Below are 22,338 nucleotides of genomic sequence, written 5' to 3' on the forward strand. Positions count from 1 at the left end.
GAGCGACTCGACGAAAGGCAGATTAAAACAGAAGAAAAGTTCAGGAAAAGTTGGGCGTGAAAAGGGCCAATTCAATAACAAACCCACACATTCAGCAACTGGGAATATTATTCAGGTGATGGTCCTGGCTACTTTAGGAGGATGCATTCTTGAAGCTTCTTGAGGGCAGGGGGCTGGGTCTTGGCTCCCTTTGGGTTCCCCAGACCAGCTCTCCTTAGCTTTTATGAGGAGTTGATTTTTTTTTTTTTTCTTTAAAGGCATGTGAAGAACTGTTCTGAACCTTCTCTCAAGGCTCTAATTAGATTGTAAGGTATTCGAGAGAAGGGATTGTTTTACTCATCTTTGTAACTGTTGCACAAAAAATCTTCGGTGTTGTGAGCACAAAAAATATTACATACATATACACGAGAATTGAATACAAGAAACTAAGTACGTACCTAAGGAAAGCACACAGAAACTTACTGAGTTATAAACCTTTTTAAAGAAGGGAACCCAATCTTGTGAAGCTAAAATTCTGGTTTTAGGTACAACGTCACCAAGGGTGAGTCGCTTTAAAATACACTCAGAGATACTTTGTCTGCAAGATTTACCAACCAGGTTTCCTCTAAGTTTTTGAATCATTCCGAAATGACCAAGATTGTTTCTGTGAAGAAACGGTCTCTTAAAGCCAGGTCCTGGAGGTTATTGGGATCTGAAGAGCAAATTCGTCTAGATGAGGGTGCTCAGAAACACTCCTCCTTCAAAAGCCACAGCAAAAGTTAACATTCTCAGGACGTCTGTTAGAACAAGCGGCCCAGCCTGGCCATGCTGCCCGCTGCCTTGTCTCTCACTGGGATTGTCTCTCACTGGGAAGGGGATCTCCTGTCAATTCCTGAAAGGGAGTTCGGCTGCCAAATCAGGAGGCAAAAAGGAAATACAGAAATCTCGGGGACAGGGGCACCAGAATATGCTCCGTTTCCGACACTGGGAGTTATACTTGGAAAAAAAAAAAAGTCACTTAAAGGTGAATGCCAGGATTACAGTGGATTTAGGTCATTATAACAAATCTTTCATGATGGAGATTACTTAAAAGTCTTGGACCCAAGACAAGTCTAGAGAAACTAGCCCTGTGTTGGACACTAGACAGTGCGCAGCACGGGGGACCAGAGAGGACAACCGCGCACCGTACACTGGGAGGAGCGACCCTGTATACTCCTGAAGACCCAGGGATGCCCTAAAGGCCCAATCACGCCCCGAGGAAGGTAACATGATTGCTCCGTGTGCAGAAACGGCCTCCTGTAACGGGGACCCCACGAGCGGACTGTTCCGTTACTCAAGCAGCGGCCCCCGACGGTGCTGAGACGTGAGGAAGAGCCGGTTCAGAAAGCGGAGACCCCCAAAGCGAGTATTTGGGTGTGTGTCCACGCTCCTCCAGGCATTAATGTGATCTTCCGTCGATCCCCAAGAACCCCATCCGCGACCGAACTTGGATTTGGAGAAGGGAGAGAGGAGCGATGAGGGAAGATGCGCTCGGCCCTTGCACCGGCCCTTCTGGGGTTCGGCCCAGCTGCCCCCCGTACAGACCCCGAAGGAGGCAGGGGCGTCCTGGGGACACGCGGCTCCTCTCGGGCCTTGTGCGTCCCGGGGACGGGTGCGCGCTCCCCGGGCCGAGCAGGTGCCCGCGTCCCCTCCACGCTCCCTCGTGGGGTCGGCCCAGCTGCGGGTGTGCAGACCTGGGAGCAGGGGCGTCCCGGGGACACGCGGCTCCTCTGGGGCCTTGTGCGTCCCCGGGACGGGCGCGCGCTCCCCTGGCCCGGCAGGTGCCCGCGCCCGCGGAGGGAGGGGGCGCCGGGGAGCCCCGCCCAGGTGCCCGGCCCCGCGCCGAGTCCCCGGGGGGGGGGGCGCCGGCGCGCGGTAACCCGGAAGTGGCGGCGGCGGGCGCGCGGGGGCGGGGGCGGCGCGCTGGAGCCATGGCCGCCGCCGCCGGCTTTGTGTGCCGCGCGCGGGCCCCGGCCGCCCGCGCCTCGCCCCGGCCGCGGGGCCGCCGCTGACCCGCCCCGGCCTCCGAGCGCCGCGCCCGCCGGGCCCCGGCCCCGCCTCCCGGCCTCCGCGCCCCGCCTCCCGCCTCCTGCCGCCGGCCGGGCGGGCCGCAGCCGCCCTCCGCGCTCGCCCGCCCGCGTCCTCGCCCGCGCCCGCCCGGCCTCCGGCGGCGGGGCTCCCGGCCGCCCCGATGCCCGAGCCAGGCCCCAGGATGAACGGCTTCTCGCTGGGCGAGCTGTGCTGGCTCTTCTGCTGCCCGCCCTGCCCGAGCCGCATCGCCGCCAAGCTGGCCTTCCTGCCGCCCGAGCCCACCTACACGGTGCTGGCGCCCGAGCAGCGCGGCCCCGGCGCCCCGGCCCCCGCCGCCGCCGCCACCGCCGCCACCGCCGCCGCGGCCCAGCCGGCGCCGCAGCAGCCCGAGGAGGGCGCGGGCGCGGGGCCCGGCGCGTGCAGCCTGCACCTGAGCGAGCGCGCCGACTGGCAGTACTCGCAGCGCGAGCTGGACGCCGTCGAGGTCTTCTTCTCGCGCACCGCCCGGGACAACCGGCTCGGCTGCATGTTCGTGCGCTGCGCGCCCTCCAGCCGCTACACGCTGCTCTTCTCGCACGGCAACGCCGTGGACCTGGGCCAGATGTGCAGCTTCTACATCGGCCTCGGCTCGCGCATCAACTGCAACATCTTCTCCTACGACTACTCGGGCTACGGCGTCAGCTCGGGCAAGCCCTCCGAGAAGAACCTGTATGCCGACATCGACGCCGCCTGGCAGGCGCTGCGCACGCGGTGAGCCCGGGGCGGAAGGGGGGGGGGGGTCGCCAGGCCCGGCCTGCGGCCGCGTGACGGGAAGATGGGAGGCGGGCAGGGGTCCCCTGGGGGGCGGCCGGCCGGGAGGGGTGTCCTTCCTCTCCAGGGCTGTGCGCCGGCAGAGTGGGACCCCCCCTGCCCCCGGGCCCCGGTGGATTCGCTCTTCTCCTCCATTCCCGGCCTTCTCCCACCCCCTCCCCAAATCCCACCAGCCCGCAGGTTCCTGGTGAGCTCAGACTCGGGATTTGCCTGTTCAGGCAGGCCTGGGTGCCACCGGCCCACCGCCTGGGTCTTTTGTGGCTCTGGTCCCCACCGGCGGAGGCGTGGGGGCGGCTCAAGTGTCGGGCAGAAGCAACTTGGTTTGCGCTGAGTTTGTGTGAGCCGCGGCCAGAGCCTCACGGGCCTCTACTGAAGTGACCTTGGGCAGGCACAGGAGCCACTCGACCTCGGGATCCTGTCGTGTATAATCCGGGGGCAGGAGGACATGACTTTCCAACCCCCCTTGTAAAGGGCTCCGAGGGGCCATGGGTGGGCAGCCCCGGAGGCAGCTGGAAGGGCGCCTGGTGTGGAGTCTGTCTTCTGGGGGGGGAGGGGCAGAGTAGCCAGCACTGTGTGGACAGGAAGCTAGCTGGTGGCTGTCCCCTGCACCTCCCACAGAGCCTCAGGAACAAGGCCAGGGTGAGTTTGAATCTTACCTGGTGGGGTCTGGGACTCGCTTGACCTTGAATTAGCCTTTACGGGACTGGAAGGTGTTTTTGGAGGGAGGGCCTTGGATGTTCCAGGCCCAAATGGCCGACCTGGTTCCTGGGTCAGAAAACTGGAGTTTTCTTCTCTTAGGACCACGCCTGGCAATTGCGCAAGTCACGCCACCTGTTTGTGCTCCCGTGGGTGTTTGTGGCTTTCCCTCACCTACCCCAGAGCAGTGAAGGGGAAAAGACCTGAGATCACGTCTGTAATGCCGTCCGATCTCTCCCGTTAAAGGAGTCCTCGGGTTAAGTGCAGTTGGCACGACTCTGGCAACGGGCACTTACGTGGTTTTGCCCAAAATGTGTTTGCTTGGCTTACGTGGATCGCCAATGTGAGTGCTCCCAAATTACCCTTTGCGTTTTCAGGGAAAATGCCTCGTCCCCCGGGACGGCGTTTGGGATTTAATATATATTGTTGTCTGTGTTCTCTTGGAGTCCTGAAGGAGTTCATTGGGAGGATGCTTTCTCGAAAGTGGTTTGGGCGGATGAGGATGTATCGTGTACAGATCTACCGAGTCAGGAGCCACAGGCCGTCGAAGGCCACCTGTTCTAGTAAAGGGTTTCAAAACTCTGTGTCCTACATGATCAATACATTGCTGCAGTGTACTGTTCAGAAAGGTGTTAAGAATAAGGATTGGCATTAAATCTTTTAAAAATGAACTGTCAAGGGGCGCCTGGGTGGCTCAGTGGGTTAAGCCGCTGCCTTTGGCTCAGGTCATGATCTCAGGGTCCTGGGATCGAGTCCCACATCGGGCTCTCTGCTCAGCGGGGAGCTAGCTTCCCTCTCTCTCTGCCTGCCTCTCTGCCTACTTGTGATCTCTATCAAATAAATAAATAAAATCTTAAAAAAAAAATGAACTGTCAAAATCCTACTTTGAGTTCCAAGATGTGAGAATTTCTGTAGACCATTGTTCCTGTGTGTACGTAACTACCTGAGAACGAAAGCCTGTCAGACAGGAAGGAGGCTGGCCCTTTGGCCTGGATGTCCAGGTGTGGCTGTGCTACAGAGTAGGCATGGTGTCATCATTTCCTGGAGACTCTTGTCATACTTAGTCTCAGGGTTTTGTCTCTGGATCAACAGTTCGATTCAATTTTGGCACATCTGATGATAGATCTCAATTGTGCCTACCATTTATTTAATTTTACAGCAGAATTCATATCTAGACGGATTCACGCCTCTGTAAAGCGGTGTAGAATTCAAAGGCTACCACGAAAGTCTTAGAACTTGAAGAAACTTGCAGACAGACTGTCTTGCCCTGTGCTTTTCAGCCATCTGGTAGGTGACCCCACGGCCACGTATACGTCCTATCCCTCTGTACCTGTCTGTGGCCAAAGCAAATGTTTCACAAACCACTGTTTTTTTTTCCATGGGCAATGTGCAGGGCATAATATAGTCTATTCAATATTTTTTAAAAAGAAGAAGAAAAAAATGCAGATTGCTGGCCACAGAATGTATTTCCTAACTTCGGAACTCTGCTCTCGGGTGCCCACCTTGTCTGCCCGAGGCCCGGAGAAGGCTCTCTCATGGTGGGCCAGCGGCAGGTGTCCAGGCCGCGGGTTCCACACCGCCCGCTGCACCGCGGAGTGGTGTGTGTCAGACCTTCCAGGAGGTGCATTCTCTGTGTTAGTTACTCTAGTGACTCGGGAGTCCCCCCGATTCCGAAGCCGGGCCGTCCCCTCACTGCCTTTCTTCACCCGACTCTTGTTCTCTGGCTCTCCTGCCTTCGCCTTGTGTGGAAGGTGTCCTGTTCTTCGCCCGTTTGCAGCTTTACTCAGGTCCTTGCCAAGGCAGAGAGTCATCCACCGCAGGTACCCATGGCGTGGCTGGGTCTGACCCCCTTTTCCACCTCCTTCCCTCCCTGTCTCCGTTGGGGATCTCTCTTCCGACTGCCTGGTCACCGCACGGCTCACGGCGCAGATGGCAGAGCCTGCCCCGTCCTGCGCGCGGTCTCTGTACTCAGCCTGCGTCCCGCCTCCCTCCTCAGCCTCACCTCTAGCCTCCGGCGCGTGCCCTTCTGCGGCGTCGGAAGCACCTGGTCCTGACCGGCTGCAGATTTGGACACTCTGTGCTCCTGGCACCTGGTACCCGGCCCCTTGGCCGGCGCGTTTCATGCTCTTTCACTATGTGCTGCTGTTGGATGGTCTTTCCCGCTAAACTGAAGCTCCCTGGAGGCAGGGACTCTGGGTCTTCTCTGTACCCAGCAGTGCTCTGAAATGATGGGTACGCGTCAAGTATTTGTTTAATGAATTGCATGTAGGGACGGCCCAGAAGTCCACACATGAGATACATTTAGTTTTTCCTAAATCGGACTCTTACAAACAAGAGTTGGGTCTTTTTTTTTTTTTTAAAGATTTTATTTATTTATCAGAGAGAGAAGGGGAGAGAGAGCGAGCACAGGCAGACAGAATGGCAGGCAGAGGCAGAGGGAGAAGCAGGCTCCCTGCCGAGCAAGGAGCCCGATGTGGGACTCGATCCCAGGACGCTGGGATCATGACCTGAGCCGAAGGCAGCTGCTTAACCCACTGAGCCACCCAGGCGTCCCAAGAGTTGGGTCTTATCGCACCTCCTGAGTTCTGCTGTATGTGGTGGGAGCACAGACCGGATTGGGGAGGGTCTACAATGTATCGGCCTAAGGTCCCAGCCACTTTGTATCCATTATGTGCTTGTTCTGCGCACAGTGAAGCTTCTGTTGGGGCCGGGAGTAAGAGCCGCCCTCCCTTGCTGCTCTCCTCATCTGCCCCCACCCCCTGTCTGCTGCAGCCCGGGGCAGACTTCCTGCTCGGTGCCCCGGGTGCCAGCTAGCCACGTGCCTGGGGACAGAGCGGGTCTTGTCAGTGAGGAGTGGCCAAGTGGCCAAGCAGTCCCAGCGGAGCTTTGGGGAGGAAGTCAACAAACGCGAAGGCGAGAAGGGTGTTCTTTGCTTGTCGGCTGGTAGAGGATTATTTCAAGCATTTTTAAAAACTGTCAGAGAAGGTGTGGGATAGGAGCAGGTGTGAGGGGCTGAGGCTGGGAGAAGTGAGCGCGTTCGAGTCCGCTCCGCTGCTTCAAGAAGGCACCATAGCCTTGGGGCCCTCAGACAACAGAGTCGGGTTCCTCAGGGGCGTCTGATGTCAGGACACCGGCGAGGTCGGGGTCGCGTGAGGACCGTCTTCCCGGCTGCGGACTGCTGGCTTCTCATGGCGTCCGCACTCGGCAGAAGGGACCCCGGGGGCGATCTTGGGCTGCTTTTCTAAGGGCACTAACACCCTGGGAAGGTTCCACCCTCTGGACCTGACCACCTGCCTCTCCATTCCAGCACTCTGGGGGCTGGGTTTCAGCATGGGACTCTGCCGGCGGGGACGTGAATATCTAGTCCCCCCGCAGCTGGTGTGGGTTCTAGAGGTAGAACTTGTAGAGGTTCTCTACAAGTGAGAGCCGGAGCCCCAGTGAAAGCTTGAAGGTTAGGACGCGCCTCGAGTCGTCTATAAACATGTCATGAACATGAGCCCTGGAGGGAATGGGTGGGAACCCCCTGGAAATGTCGGTGGAGGGGACGCTGAAGAGCAGTGCAGCCTTCTCGGGAGGTACCTTCAAGGCGTGGTAACTTGAGCTGGGGAAGTGGTTAATTTGCTCAACGTGGGACAAGCTGCCTGTTGGTTACAGTGGGAGCAGGCAGGTTAAGCCTTTCAGTGCACGTCCTTGGGGGTCCTCTCGGACGGGAGCAGCTGCAGAAGGCGCGGTGGGCCCCGGGATTCGAGAAGGTGTGAATCGAGCCAATTTGCAAGCCAACAACCCAGAGAACGAGGTGGAAGATGGGTGGCAAGAATTCTGGCTGGAACACTTCAATCTAGAAAAGGAGAGACGGCATCTGGGGCTCCGTTATCACCGGAGCTTGCTGGGCGGTCTGTCCGCAGAAGTTCTTCCAACCTTCTGTGTGTTGCAGAGACTAGAAGGGCCAGGCATTCAGTGACAGAAACAGGGACCCGATCAGAGAAAGCAAATGCAGAGACAAAGAGAAATGACTTTTGGTGCCTCATTGCCACAGGCAAGTTACCGAAGACAGTATGTTGTGCACTCATTCATTCCCTTTACTAGCAGCCATTATCCTCTAGCCCGGCAGGCACGTGCTCCTGGCGGACACCGGGGACGTCCCCCGGGAGCATCGCTAATCCCCAACTCTTGCCTGCTTCCTTCTTTTTCTATTTTGTGAAAGCATGGACTTGATTTTGGAGACTTTTTTTTTTTTTTTCAGCCGTAAGGTCTCCCCCATGGATTACTGAACCACCCACCAGTGCAGAGGCACAGGAACAGAGAAAAACCATTTCTCTGTCCATTGTGTAGGGGTTGTTTAGGGAATGGGGTAGGGATGTTGCAGAATGATGGGATAGGAACCTGGGGCCCTTGTGGGGCTCTAGTGAGTGTGCAAATGTGTGTGCCAGCTCCTGTGCGGTCCCGTATAGACCCGGCTCGGTTCTCCTCGCCCGCCTCCTTGGAGCTGTCTGCGATTCAAGTACCGGTTCTCATGCGCATCCCCTGGGCAATGGGGCAGTCCCGCTTTGGTTTCCTGGCCAGGAATCTCCAGATTCTGGAGGTCTTGTGAGAAGACGTGGTGAGGGTCCGTCCACACCACGGCAATGGTGGAGAGGAGAGAGAGCTTCTAGAAACGTTCTGAAAATGTAACCCTGTGCTGCTGTTTTATAAGTTCTGTGTCTGTGAGTCGTAGGACCCGTACTGGACAACTCGTAAGTCCCAGGAAGGCCGTGGCAGGTGTTCTCGGGTGGGCCCCGTCTGTTGGCTGTGAATGGTGTTCTGACTCTCAGGGTGGGTTTCTCCTGGGGGAGGGAAGCAGCTTCTTTCCCTGTGAAGGCGAAGTTACAGACCTGACTCGTCTGCTCCCTGTGTTCTCAGAGGGAATACAACGGTGCCGTTAAGGGAAAGCCACTTAGGATTTCTACCTGGGTCTGACGGCCGAGGGATGAAGGGAATGGAATGTGGTATGGAGACTGGTTGACACAAGGGCCAGGCATGGTGGTGTTTCCAGGAAGGTAACAGCGTGTTGGCTTGGAATTGAAGGCAGCCGGTGTGGAATATCCCACTCGAGAGAGTGCAGCTCTTGGAGTCAATTCACTGAAGCCGACATGGATGAATGTGTTTTGGGGGTCCGCACAGTGTCTCCCCAGCACCCCCCAACTCTCGGAGCGTGTGTGCTGAGCCCGGCCATTGGGGGTGTCCCTGTGGCTCAGCATTCCTCTCCAGCCCCTGCGGACTCTGAGCTTCTGGGTCCATGGTTTATGGCTCCTTCTCCACGCTCGCGGCTCCTTCTCCACGTTCATGGCTCCTCCACGCTTCCGTTCCAAGGGTGACCCACCAGACGGACTCATGCGTGCTTCTGTGTGGAGGGGTGAGCGTGCCTTCCAGACGCATCTGTGTTTGTCCCAGGGCCCTTGGAGGCTGGGCGTGGAGCCCTGGGCTTGGGGCCCGACCCACCAGTGGAAGTGGCCTTTTCTCCCTTTTTGCTTTCTGGAGAAGTCGCTTCCAGGATGACGGCACGCTCTCTTCTCTCCTGCCCCGTTGGCTCCTCTGCTCCTCTGTCCTGTCTGGGGACCCCACGGGAGCCCCTGGGGCCTGGCGTCCGCACACCTGCCTTCCCCGTGGTACTTTGCTTCAGCTCGTGGTGAGATGAATCTCCGCTTGAGGAGGCCTTGCTCGCAGGGACCCAAACTCTCAGCGCAGAGACACTTAGGAGATCATTAGCTGGCGATCCGAATGGCTTTTTTTTTTTTTTCAGGATTGCTTTAACTAATAGGCTTCCTGATTTGTCCAAGAGATTGAATTTTTTTTTAAAGATTTTACTTATTTATTTGACAGAGGCACAGTGAGAGAGGAAACATAAGCAGGGGGAGAGGGAGAAGCAGGCTTCCTGCCAAACAGAGAGCCTGATGCGGGGGCTTGATCCCAGGACCCTGGGATGACCTGAGTCGAAGGCAGACGCTCCACTGACGGTCATCGGGTGCCCGAGAGATTGAGTTAATAGACGTGAGATGAGCACAGAACCTTTGTGGCGAGGGAAATTTGTTCCGGTTCCGGCATTCCTTCCAGTCCCTCATGTCCCCTTGCACGAGGCACATCCTGGGGGAGGGGCTGGCCCTGCTGCGTCCAGTCCCCCGGCGCTGGTGGGGGGCTCTGCTGCAGGGGTGGCGAGGCTTGTCCATGGAGTTCCGGCCTCGACGAGCCTCGCTCGGATGGAAGAGCATAGGCTTTGCAGAACAGCCCACAGTTGATTCCTTAAAGCAGGTCAGTAGGGCAGCGACACCGCTGTCTTTCTGTGACCACCTGTGTGGGCTCCTGTGGCGACTGGCCATGGGGAACCAGGCCTCCCCTTCCCTGGCCCTTACCTCTCCTGCCCTGCAGCCCAGGCCACCCCCTGGGATGGCTGGCAGCTGGTGGCTGGTAGCTGGGGCCGTGGATCTGGCTGGGGGCAGCGGGGGACATGGGGGCAAGCGTGCCCATGTGGCGTCTGCACTGCTCCAGCCAGAGGTCTCCAACGGGAGACGACTCGGTGAGCTATCTCTTCATTTAGCTGATTTACAGCCGAACTGATTCTTGGCCCTCCTGTCAGAGCAACACAGCAAGGTTGTCTCAAGGGCGACCTGGCGAGGAACGTTCCTGGAGTCTGAGCTTTCCTCTGGTGCTTCTGTGGCGAAGGGCAGGGGTTTGGGAGTCAAGCTGACCTGAGATCCTGCCTGAGTTGCTTTAGCTGCTGGGCCTCGGGCAGGCCTCCTAACCTGCGTGGACCTCAGATCCGGTCATGACGGTCCTGCTCGTGGGGGCGGCCCCCCATGTGAGGTGCGTGAGCCCAGCGCCCCCCCACGCGGCAGGAGCACTGCAAGGGGGCTGTTTGTTCACGATCCTGACTAACATTCGAGCTGCCATTGGCACATGTTCAGCTCACGCTGACGGCCAGGCACTTAGATCCGAAAGACTGTTAGAGATCCCGCGTCCTTCCCCGCTCTCCGAGGACACGAGCAGCCCCTGGGGCCGGCCTGGCTGGGTGGGTGTGGGCGCGGAGAACAGCAGAGACGACTCCGTTGTGCAGGCTTCCCCCCTGCCCCCCCTCTCTCCGTGGGAGGTTTGTTCTAGGACATCGCACCAAACCTGCGCTGCTGGGCTTTTCCTCGGGCATCTGTGATCAGCGTGTAAATGAGGCCCCAGGAGAGGGACAACAAGGGCGCGTAGTACAGCGGGACCGTCCGAGCAGTGCGCAGTGACGAGGGTGCCACGGACGTCTTCTGCTCAGACTACCCTGCTGCGCCGCGCTCAGCCTCCTGACCTGATGACACGGCGTGAGCGGGTGACGAAGTGTGCGGACGTGGTGTCGGGCTGCTGGTGACCGGACGTGTCGGAAGGAGGATCACTGGTCCCGACTGCGGCCGAGCGCCAGGACCTGGACGCCGCGGACGCCGGGGGGAGGCTGTGTGTGCCGCTGCGGCGCGGAGGCCATCTGGATTCTCTCCTCCGCGTCTCCCGGTTTCGCCCTGGGAAGCAGTGTGCGCTGGTGTTTTAAATCGGGGGCACTTCATCTGCCAAGGTGCTTATGTGCCCAGAGGAGAACTTAAAAGGAGAGGAAACTACCTGTAATCCCACGCCCCCCACTGCCTCCCTCCTCCGTGCCCTTTGCAGGTCTTGCTCGCGGGCGCGGGCTGTGCGGTCTGGCAGGAGACTTCCTGGGGCGTCGCGTCAGGGTGGGGGGATGAGAAGGTGAAACCCAGTCCACCACTCAGGACACGCTCTGGCAGCTGCTGACTAACGCGATGACCTTCAGTAGATACTTACCCTTCCCTTTTCTTCAAGTCGGCCCAGGGACCTGAATCACACACTTCCTTCTGAAATATGAATGCTCCCATGATGCCTCGGGCCTCCGAGTCCCGTTGGGTTTTCAAGGCTCTGCGCCATGGAGCTCATTGATAACTTCCACACGATCGATTCCCTTCAGAGCACTCGAGGACCGAGGCACCGTGGTGAAACTGGAAACCGTCCTTCCAGAAAGCCTTGGTCATTCAGCTTCAGACGGGTCGGTGACTGGCTGCCTGTCAGCGATCTGCTGAATCACCGAGCAGAGCTCAACCTCCGGATTACTCTTTAACAGAGCGCGGCTGTAATTTTCCAATACAAAGGGGGCGCAGAGGAATCCTGGTGCTGAGTATTCGCTTCCTCCTCCGGTTTACGTTTTTGGGTGGTTCACACGAAATCCGGGCAGCTAGGCTTGGGGGAGAATGTCCGGCAAGCCTGTACTCAGGGTACATCCATGGTGCGAGCTTCCGGACGTTAGTTCTAGCTGCTGGCTCACCTCTCTGTTATTATGGCCGGGAATCCAGTGAGAGTTCCAACTTTCTCAAAACTGTTTTTAGTGATTGTGACGGGCAGAACCAAGCCGCGTGTCGTACAATGACCTTGCCTGCAAAGGTCCGTCATGCTGGCAGGAGGGGTGCGTGTGCTAGTTTAACTTGAGTATTTTGGTTCCTCCCTATGGTCATGAATAACTCAAGAGTATTTCACAGATGCCCTCTTCTCGGTTGCACCCGTACAAACTGGTGTTGGTATCACTTTAGTTTTCATATGTGTGCAGAAGGAAAGGACCGTTCACATGCTAAGGAACTCTGTGCATGTTTGTGTTACATAACAGGGCTGGAGGACATCGTTTTTTAAACAGGTCTGCTGTCGTGTGATTCTTTGGAAGACATTGGTTTTTCCTATGAACACATCAAGAAAACCCCAGAATGACTGCGTTCCTAAGCGAGGGAGGAGGGTGGTCGGGCGGTGCTCTCACTGGGGAGGGTTTCGGGTCTCTGCCTCTGTCCCCGAAGCTCAGAAGGGGCTCGCGGGCCTGGGGCTCCAGCCCTGCCACAGCTCAAAGTCCGGCCTCGGGCTGACCCGTTAGGCTTCCTTGTCTCCTGGTTGGAGCTGCAGGCTCCTCTCCGGGGTCCTCCTGTCCGTCCGCACGACTGGCTAGCCACGTCAGTTTGCACACCTGGATCCTGGTTTCCTCGGCTGCCCCGCCCAGGCCGACCTCCCCAGCGTCCTGTTCCTCACCCCTGCTTCCTGGCTGCCCAGCCCGTCCCTGGCTGACATTCCCCTCCACCACCCTGTGCCCGTCCCTGGTGCCCGTCCCTGGTGCCCGTCCGCGGCCCCCCGTCTGCAGCCACACCTCATACCGGTCGTTTCCAGCAACGCTCCCTGGCCAGGCCTTCGGATTATGAAGTATCCTTTTCTGACTCAATCTCATATCCTGTTGGGTCTGTTTGTTTAACAAGTGTATTAAGGGCCTGCTGTGGGCCAGACGTGCTTCTTGAACAAAATACACACAAAATCCCTGCTGGCTGAAGCTTTCTCTCACAGGGGGCACATGCCCAGGAAAAACCGCCATCCCAGTAATTATGTAAACAGTGTTTGAGGAGAATATGATCAATGTTACTGAGACAGGAGAAGAATGTCGGAGAGAGTCGGCCGGTGGCAGTAAGAAAGTACGCGTGCGTGACAGTGGGCTTCGTCCCGAAAAAGACATCGGGCCTAAAGCAGTGAGGGGCTAACCCTGTGGCTCCGTGCAGGGAGAGGGGACAAAGGTCCTGAGTTCACAGAGCATCCTGGACGTTGGTGTGGCTAGAGCAGGGCCTGGTGGAGGCGGTGGGAACCCATACGGGGTCACCAGGTGTGAGAGGGCTCCTAGCTGGCCTTATAGGCCACCGTGTTGGGCTTGTGTGGCTTGGAATGCGAGCCTTGGGGACAGAAGTAAGAGGATGTCACAGGCTTCAGTGGCTCTTGGTGATGTGTCCGTGCTAAGTGGAAGGCCAGTGTCCCTGGGGAGGGGAAGGAAGGCTGGTGAGGATCCTCTGCAGGACCGTAGGTTAGAGACGGTGGCAGCGTGGGCCATCACATGGAGGCAGAAGTGGTGGGAGGCGCTGGGATCCGGGGTGTTCTTTTTGAGGTTGGTCACCAGTATTTGCCAAGTCGAGTGGGGAACTCTTGTTAGCGGGGAACCCCTGCTAACACTTGTTAGCAGGGACTAGGATGAGTCCTGGGGTTTGGGCTGGAGCAGCGGGAAGCCTGAGTCACTCCTCATAGAGGTGTCAGGGGGCTGGAGAGGCTCCCGAGTGGGGAGGCGGGCAGGGAGTCTTGCTTTGTCTCTGTCGCCTTTGAGATGCCCACCCCAGGGGACACACAGAGGACGTGACAGCCTGGGCGTCAAGAGCAAGGGTGTGGTACATTTTGCAATTGTCCCTTCCAAGAAGGAAACCATGAAACCAAAAGCCAACTTGAGGGAACAGGCATCTGCCTGGGGGGACCCTGCCCCTGTCCAGCCCCCCTGTTCAGCCAGCACCCGGGAAGCCCCAGGCTCCTGCAGGCACCCTGTGTGGGAGGGTCCAGTGTCCCTGGGGGATGGCACTGAGGTGTCAGGGGGTACTGGGTGCTGCTCCCAGGTCACGCTTTGTAACTGGAGATTTGCCCCCGCCTTGAACTCTCCCAAGACACCCAGGGAGCGGCTGTCTCACCCCAAGCATTGGGATGTCCCCCGTCAGAGGCGCCGCCCACTCCTGTGTCCTGCTATCCTCCCTGGGTGCCTTAGGTGCTGCAAGCCTCCTGGCGTCCTGAGACTAGTTTCTGAAAGCCTGACCCTCAGTGGGGACGAGCACATCAGGACGTGGGCAGTGGGAGTGGACCCTGAGTGCCTCTGTGGGACCAGGCATGGTGACAACCACGGTCTCCTTCGTGTGCTGGCTCCTGCCTGCTTCTTTCCCCAGACTTCCCCTCTGAGCTGAAAGGCGGACTGGAGGGGGTCTCTGTAGCACCTGCCCCTTCCGTGGCCCCATCCTCCGTGGTCTTTGCCCTGTCACTTTGTCTCCACGTTTACCATGAACTGCAAAGGTAACGCATTAACATCGTTGGTAATTAATGCAGAGGTAATGCGTTAACAGCACGGTTGGAGGGTTTGGCCCCGAGTCTCTCAGGAGCAGTCTTGTGGGTCCTCCGCTCTTCTCTGGACAGCACTGGTCAGCAGGAAGGGCCGCCGTGTGTTCACGAGGAGGAGACACCTGGGCTTCCTGCACCCTTCCCGGGCCAGCCTTCCGCATCCGCACACGCCGTTGACTGTCCCTCCTGTGCCCGCTGGCCCATTGGCCCTGTGGCGTCTTGCTAGCGAGCCCAGGGCGTGATCTCTGCTCCCACAGCCCTCGTCGCTGCCAGTAAGAGCTCCTGGCTAGTTGGGCCTGTGTCTGGCCCTGAGGACAGGGCCCTGCTCTGGTTCTCCGCAGACTCACACGGAGCCCTGCATGGACTTGGAAGGCCCTTGGTGGGACGAGTAGATCACGGGGAGGGGCTGTGGGCCCTGAGGTTGCCTTCTTCTCAGCTTCGAGACTCAGGGCACTCATCTCCTGTGATCCCAGGAATGGAGGCCTCAGGTAGCCGTGGGCATCCTAGCTGCCAGTGGTGGTGGGGGGGGTCCTCTCTGCTGTGCTGAGTGTGAGTGAGTAACCTGGCCCGGGGTTCGGGGGGACTTGGGATGCTGCTGCAGCCCTCTGTCCCCCGCATGCCTGGCCTGCCTTCTGTGGGACGCAGCTGTCTTCCTGAGCGACCCCTGACGGTGGGACTGGTCCAGGCAGGGTGACGAGAGGGCGGAGAGGAGACGGAGCCCGTCTGTCCTTCTGGGCGGTTATGGGCAGGAGTGCGGGCACGTTCAGCAGCTGCGTGTGGCCTTGCTGCCCCCACGCGCACACTGCGGGCCACTGCTTTCTGACGTGTTTTTGTAAGACCTGGTCGTTGTTCTTTTTTTTTTTTTTTTTTAAGATTTTATTTATTTATTTGACAGACAGAGATCACAAGCAGGCAGAGAGGCAGACAGAGAGACAGGGACGTAGGCTCCCTGCTGAGCAGAGAGCCCGATGCGGGACTCGATCCCAGGACCCTGAGATCATGATCTGAGCTGAAGGCAGAGGCTTTAACCCACTGAGCCACCCAGGCGCCCCGGCCCAGTCCTTGTTCTTAGGGGAATTTGTGTGCCCTGTCCGCTGATAACGAGAGTGCGGGGTTGGAGGGACAGGGCACCTGGAATCCCACGGGCTGCCTGTGCGTGACCGTCCCTGCCTTGGGACCTTGAGACCGACACACCAGCTCTGTTTTTTCCTTCGCTGTAATGTTTAAAATATTGAATGTTAAAATATTGAAGTGAACCCCGTGCCCTCATCATGCTCCTTCGACGGTTTCCAGTATTCTGCCGCTCTTGAGGCCGCCATCCCCCACTCTGTCGTTACTCTGCTCTCGGTCTCTTTCATTGGAAGAAAAATTCGCACCGTGGGCGCACAGACCCCACCCCAGCTGTGCGGTCTCCGGTCCGTCGTCTCTGCTGCGTGCGTCGGCACTCGGGCACGGTGGGGCAGACCCGGGCTTTCCTGGGTGCGCTGTGCTGCGTGTCTGCTGTCTTTGGAGTACGGATTGCAGGGCGAGAATAGATCTAAGGGAGACATTAAGTAGATTTCATACCTGATAGTATTCAAAGGAAAGACACTGGAGTCTTGGCCGTTGTTTTCAACATCATGGTCGTAAAGATGGCTGGCTGGCTGGCTGGACGGATGGACGGATGGAGGAAGGGAGAGGCAGGAGCTCCAGGGGTGTCGCATTTATCTGGAATGATGGGGTACGGTCAGACGAGAGAAAGATCACTGGTCTGGAGCTGGGAGGTGGGACTCCTCATCGGGCACTGACACACAGGCCGTGTGGCCGGGGGACTCAGGCACTGTGTCCGAGCACTGTGTCAGAGGCACTCTCCTCTGTTCACAAACAGGAGGTTTGCTGTGGGTGTCAGTGTGGGCTCGGACGTCTCCTCTGTGCCGAGCACATTTCCCGTGGGACGTAATTCTGTTCATCACACCTGCGAGGCAGGGACTCTTGTCACCTCCGTCTTAGAAACTGGGAGACCGAGGACAGGAGAGATGAGTGACTTGCCCAGGGCCACACGGAGTTAAGAGGTGAGCAGGGGCTTGGACCCAGGCAGCCTGACCCTGGGGCTCCAGTTCCAAATTCAGATGATGTTCTCTGCATTCGTGGTTCCCGGGGTGATGGGAGCTGAGCATCTCGGAAGGTGCTCAAGACTGTGCTGGGCATCAAGAGGAAACATCGGAACTGTGTGTTTCTGTTCATGATTCATTGCTTTCCAGTGTCTCTCTTTTGTTTATTTTATTTTATTTTTAAAAATGATTTTATTAATTTATTTGACAGAGATCACAAGTAGGCAGAGAGGCAGGTGGGGGCAGTGGTGGAAGCAGGCTCCCTGCGGAGCAGAGAGCCAGATGTGGGGCTGGATGGATCCCAGGACCCTGGGATCATGACCTGAGCCGAAGGCAGAGGCTTTAACCCACTGAGCCACCCAGGTGCCCCTGAAAGTTTTTTATTTTAAATTGTTCTTAAGATTTGTGTCTGTCTGTATACGTATCAGAAACACATGCTCTCCCTTTTGAGAAGGAGGTCACATGGTGGGAAGTCTAGATTGATACTGTTATACTTAATAATTTTTGGATTTCTTTTCTTAGAACCACAGGATCTAAACATGATGAGAAATTTAAATTTTTAGAATTTGCAACCCTTCAGCAATTCGAGTGCCTGGTAGATCTCAGGTGCTGGGCCAGATGCTGGGTACAAGCTTTCATTGTTACTAGATCTTTTACAGTACAAAACACCCCTTCAATTTGCATTTAAAAGGTGACTTTGAATACCCTGAGAGAGACTCCCCTCCCCGTGGAATTCTGTACTTTTGTCTAACAGCATTCTGAAGACCCCCCCCCCCAAAAAAAAAAAAAAGTCTCCTAAACCTTTGGAAATCAGTTGAAAGGAAGAAAAGGAATGATTCTTTTCTAGTGGGATGGGGGTGTGTGCCTGCTCTGCCCTTCCCGTTGTAGATTCTGATAAGGGGGAGATGCTGAGGGGCCTGTGTGCTGACCTCGGGAACTTTCGGTGGGCGGGAGGTGCAGAGGGCAGGGCAGGATGACGTGGCCAGACTGCCCCCGGGGTCCACTCCTGCCTCCGTGGGTTCCTCTGGGCCTCAGTTTTTTCTCCAGTAAAAGGGGGAAATTGCTGGTCGTGTATGTGGTGGCATTTGTTATGAACAGTGGAAGAGCACGTGTGTGTGCAGAGCTTGGGTGTAAGTCTGGCAAAGTGAATTTGAAAAAAAAAAAAGAGTGCAGAGAAATGGAAAGAAACGCAGAAGCCGATCAGAGGTGGTCTTTAGAGATCTGAGACCTGGCAACCCTCTGCCTTTGTACAGGGCGTCATGCCTCAGGGCACCTTCTCTGTCCCTCAGAGTAGTTTTTGGAGAGAGGTGGGACAGATACTGTCATTGTCACTCGGTGCATTAGTAGAAGGAGGTTTAGGGAGAGGGACTGGTTTCCCTTAGCCCGTGGGGCTGTTCGGCAGCTGCGTGGGAGGCTCCAGTGTCTTTCTTTTGATTATTACACTTTCTTCCAGGGTTGTCTCTCTTCATTTGTTGCCGTTAGTGGTTCCTGTCGTGGTTTGCTCTGGTGTGATTTTGTCCGTCTGTAAACAAGGCGGCATGTTTAGATGGTCCGGCAGCACCGTCTTCCCGTATTTGACTTTTTTTTTTTAGTGTAATTGAGTTTTATTTCTCATTCCTCTGTTTATTGTTATTCCTGAACTTGGTTTTAAAGAGCCACAATGCCCTGTTTTAATAACATGGAACGGAGTCTTACTTGTGAGCATTTAAACTCGGACCACTTTTCCCTTGTGATGGGAAGTGAAAATCCTTACAAATCGTCTGCTGTGTTTACGGAGCCACGGCGAAGTGCTTCAGCTCAACCCAGGAAAGGCCTTCTTGGCCTCCAGGAGCCCAACCGATCATGGCAGGGGGCTTCCTGGCCTCTAGCCTGTTCCTAGGGCGTAGGGTGAGGGCGTCGGACGGTTATCCTGACCTGCTGCTCTAGGGCCGAGGGCTTGGCACTTCTCAGGAAGAGCTTTCTCACCTAATCCCCGACGAGGCTCTTGTCCTGTTTTGGTCTCCGCAACCACGAGGCAGCAAGTAAGACAAGTCCTTGGGAACACCCTCCCCGTGGGTTCTTACCAGGCTTGAAAGTGCGGGGGTCTCCGTAAGCCTCCGGTCAGAAGACTCGGGCAGTACAAGAGTGAGGTTGGGAGCATCTGCTGGTTTCTTGGGAGAATGGATCCCAGGGTGAGGCATCTTCTCTGGTGTGATTTTGTCCGTCTGTAAACAAGGCAGCATGTTTAGATGGTCCGGCGACACCATCTTCCCGTATTTGACTTTTTTTTTTAGTGCGTCTCCCCACGCATGGGACGCTGAGTCTCCTTGCGCTACAGCCAGAGATGTTAGGGGGACGGTCATTTCTGTAGTCAGCTGTGCTGTGCCCATCAGTGGACTTCAGGCTCTCGCGCTCCCCTTGCTGGGGAAGCCGGTGAAGCAGGCACTCAGGTGGTCCGGGGAAGGGACCCGAGGACTGGGGGAGTCCGCTGGTCCCAGTGCAGGAACACTCACTCGTCCACAGCAAAATGAGAGGCACAAGGACAGCAGTAGTCTCCGGACGTTTGTAAGAGGTCTGGTATTGCTAGGACTGGTCGTGTCTCGCCCCAGCTCCCGCCTACCCCCTCCAGCCCCAGGTCGCCAACCTCCCGAGTGCCAGCTTCATCGAGGCCGCTGATTCCCGGGTACTGACCGCCGTTCTGTCTCAAGTGTCGTCTGAGTGGATAATACGTTCCTATCTAGATCACGACAGTTGACTCTTTCTAAGAAGAACAATTTTCCATTGTGAAAATGGGTCCTTTTCTCTCGTTGGTCCTAATTCTTGGTTGCCATTCTGGTGGCATCTGTCCGTCCTGGGAACCACGACCAGGTAGACTCCCGCGGGCGAAGGTGGCATTATGTTCACATCTGGATTTCCTGCAGGGTCTGATGCCACGTAGAAAACCTCCACAGATGTGGGCTGAATTAGATTCTTTTTTTTTTTTTTTTAAAGATTTTATTTATTTGACAGGCAGAGATCACAAGCAGGCAGAGAGAGGGGAGGAAGCAGGCTCCCCGCTGAGCAGAGAGCCCCATGCAGGGCTCGATCCCAGGACCCTGAGATCATGACCCAAGCCGAAGGCAGCAGCTTAACCCACTGAGCCACCCAGGCGCCCCTGAATTAGATTCTTCTCGTGCCTCATCACCTTTTTCTTTACAGACGAACCATCCCTACTTCTGACCATGCTTTGCATAAGCGTCCGGACCCTATGCCACCCCGGCCCTCCTCTCTGAACGCGGTCTGCGTTAGCGACACTTCGGAGACCGGCCTGGCGGGTACCACGAGCACTTCACACGTGGCTTGACCACGGGGCAGCGCGAGGGCCCATCTCTCCCTCGGTCTCGACTCGGCAGCGACTACAGCTTGCTGCTGTATACACGTGCCTTTCTGAAGGATGAGATCATGTGCAGTGGGAGATTTTATTTATTGAGAGTTCGTTAACAGAAAACAATTCCCCGATGATACCACAATTTTCAGTCTTCTAAGTCGTTTTTTTTTTCCCCTTTGGTCCATCGAGGCATTCTGCTTGCATGTGCAAATCATATCCCTAGAAAAAGAACCCAGGACTTCCCCTCCTGTGCATTTTCATCTGGCTTCTTCATGGGTCATCATCCCAGCCGAGGTGGTCAGAATGATGAGGATCCACACTGGGACGCGAGCGGGTAACTCTGCCGTCTTTCTAGATCTCAGAGTTGCACATCACGTCCAGGGCCCATCTCCACACGAGTTTAACCTGCCCGGGAGGGTGGCAGCAGTGTTCCCGGCTCTGTGATCCTCAGTGACCTCAGATTCGCCGGGGTGACCATGGGTCATCGCCACAGCCAGGGACCAGCGATGGCTTTGGAGCCCGGCCTCTCTTCTTGGCGTTGCTGATGCCCCCGTGAGTGTCTGTGGGGACAGTGTGCGTGCCGTGACAGCAGCCCAGGAAAACGGAGGAAAGTGCACACAGTCTTAAAAATGACATTTATTTCTAGCCTTTCCTGTGTGTTCTGCAAGTGCTGTCTTTTTTTTTTTCTTTGCAACTGAACATACCCGCTGTGAGCCAGAGGCCTGTGAGCCTTTGGTGGAGGAAAATGCAAAAACAAGAAAACACAAAAACCACCCTCGAAGCTCTGGTACGTCTGGTCTTGTCCTCGCCTCAACCTCTAGGCTGTGCTTCTCGTCCGTTTGGTACTTGTTCTCCCATGTTCCGCTCATTTGATACAATAAGACAAGATATGCTCTTAAAGATTGGAGTTAAAATCTTTGCTTGGGGGCACCTGGGTGGCTCAGTGGGGTAAGCATCTGCCTTCGGCTCAGGTCATGATCTCAGGGTCCTGGGATCGAGCCCCGCATTGGGCTCCCTGCTCAGCAGGGAGCCTGCTTCTCCCCCTCCCTCTCCACCTCCCCCTGCTCATGTGCTCCCTCTCTCTGTCTCTCTCAAATAATAAAATCTTTCAAAAGAATGTATAAAAAAATAGAATCTTTGTCAGCTGACCCCTTTCTCTTCAGAGTACTTAGGGGAGTAGGAGACCCCTCCTTCTCCTTCTCTTGGTTCCTGAGGACTGTAGGATGCTCCTGTGCAGAGTTCCTGCCTGGTTTCAGTGAAAGACTCAGGTCATCTCACAAGCCCTGCTGAGTGACGGTGTCGGTGGCCCGATGGGACACTCGGCTGCTAGCGTCACTGCTGTGTGGGGTGCGCACTGTGTCGTGTTGTCGGGAAGGTGGCGGAGTACTCTGGGAAAGGAGGGTGTTCTAGAGCTCACTGAAAGCTTTTGATTTCTTTTAAGACCCTCCCCTCCAGTTTGGTTTGGCTTCTTCTTTTCTTTTTTGCATGAACCCTTGCCAGATCGGCTCTCAGGCTCCTCGTGGCATTGCCTTTGAAACCACCTTTGAAGACTTTAAACGTAATTGTAATCTTGTCATCGTAAGCCCTGCACTTCGCCCGTCGCTATCTCCTTGCCACTGACCTTATTAATATTCAGTCTTGATTTTTAGACCCGGTTCTTCAGTGTAATTCCTGTAAATTTGCAGCAGGCGGCTGGGAGACCTGTGGCACCGCTCCCCTGTGGTGACGTCACCCAGCGCAGGCGGGCGGCGGGTCGGACCTGTGAAGGGCAGAGCGAGGGGAGAGGAGTTTCACGGATCCGTCCGAGTCACGCCTGCGTCTCGTTTCCTCAGACGGTTGTGCCCGGTGCTGTGCAGGGTCAGAGCCCCCTTCTCCTTTCGTGAGGAAAGAGCGGGCTCGGGGGGCTCCTGGAGAGTGCGCTTCGGTAAATACGGTGACGTTCACCGTTGGCGCCAAGTCAGGCCAGCGTGCCGGTGAGAAAACTCAGAAAAACCCACATGAGAGGTGAGTAACGTTTTGCTGACGGGGTTGAGCCCTGTGACTCAAGTAGTCGGTGCCTAGAGTGATAAATGACACGGAAGAAACGGGACAGAAGGCAGCTGTCGCCCCACTTCCCGCAGGGCCGCCCAGCGCCCAGGAGGGACCATGGACAGCGCCTCCTGACTTCCTGCTGCGACTCCGTTACCCACCCCTGCTGACTTCCTTCTGCTGCGTCCAGCGTTCGGGGGTGCTGGGGGCTGTTTGGTCTTCATTGGCAGCGTGGCGATCTCCGGAATTGAACGTCCGCTCCGTTCCTGCCCCGTCTCTAGTGCGCCCGCCACGGTCGCCACCCCTCCCTGCTCCCGACCTGCGCAGCTTTCCCTCAAGGCCAGGGGCTGCTTGTGTAGCCCC

The 22,338-nt window shown here is 56.7% G+C and overlaps 1 protein-coding gene across 1 annotated transcript in view; it reads left to right on the forward strand.

Moving 5' to 3' along the window:
• The first annotated feature begins 2,108 nt into the window (after positions 1 to 2,108).
• ABHD17C (abhydrolase domain containing 17C, depalmitoylase) overlaps positions 2,109 to 22,338 on the forward strand; it is a 43,597-nt gene continuing 23,367 nt past the window's right edge. The window contains exon 1 of the mRNA XM_059179830.1: positions 2,109 to 2,799. Within this exon, the coding sequence (XP_059035813.1) occupies positions 2,210 to 2,799 (590 nt within the window). The 5' untranslated portion in view covers positions 2,109 to 2,209. The remainder of the gene's footprint in view (positions 2,800 to 22,338) is intronic.

Source organism: Mustela lutreola, chromosome 7 (genome assembly GCF_030435805.1).
Source record: "Mustela lutreola isolate mMusLut2 chromosome 7, mMusLut2.pri, whole genome shotgun sequence".
Taxonomy (NCBI): domain Eukaryota; kingdom Metazoa; phylum Chordata; class Mammalia; order Carnivora; family Mustelidae; genus Mustela; species Mustela lutreola.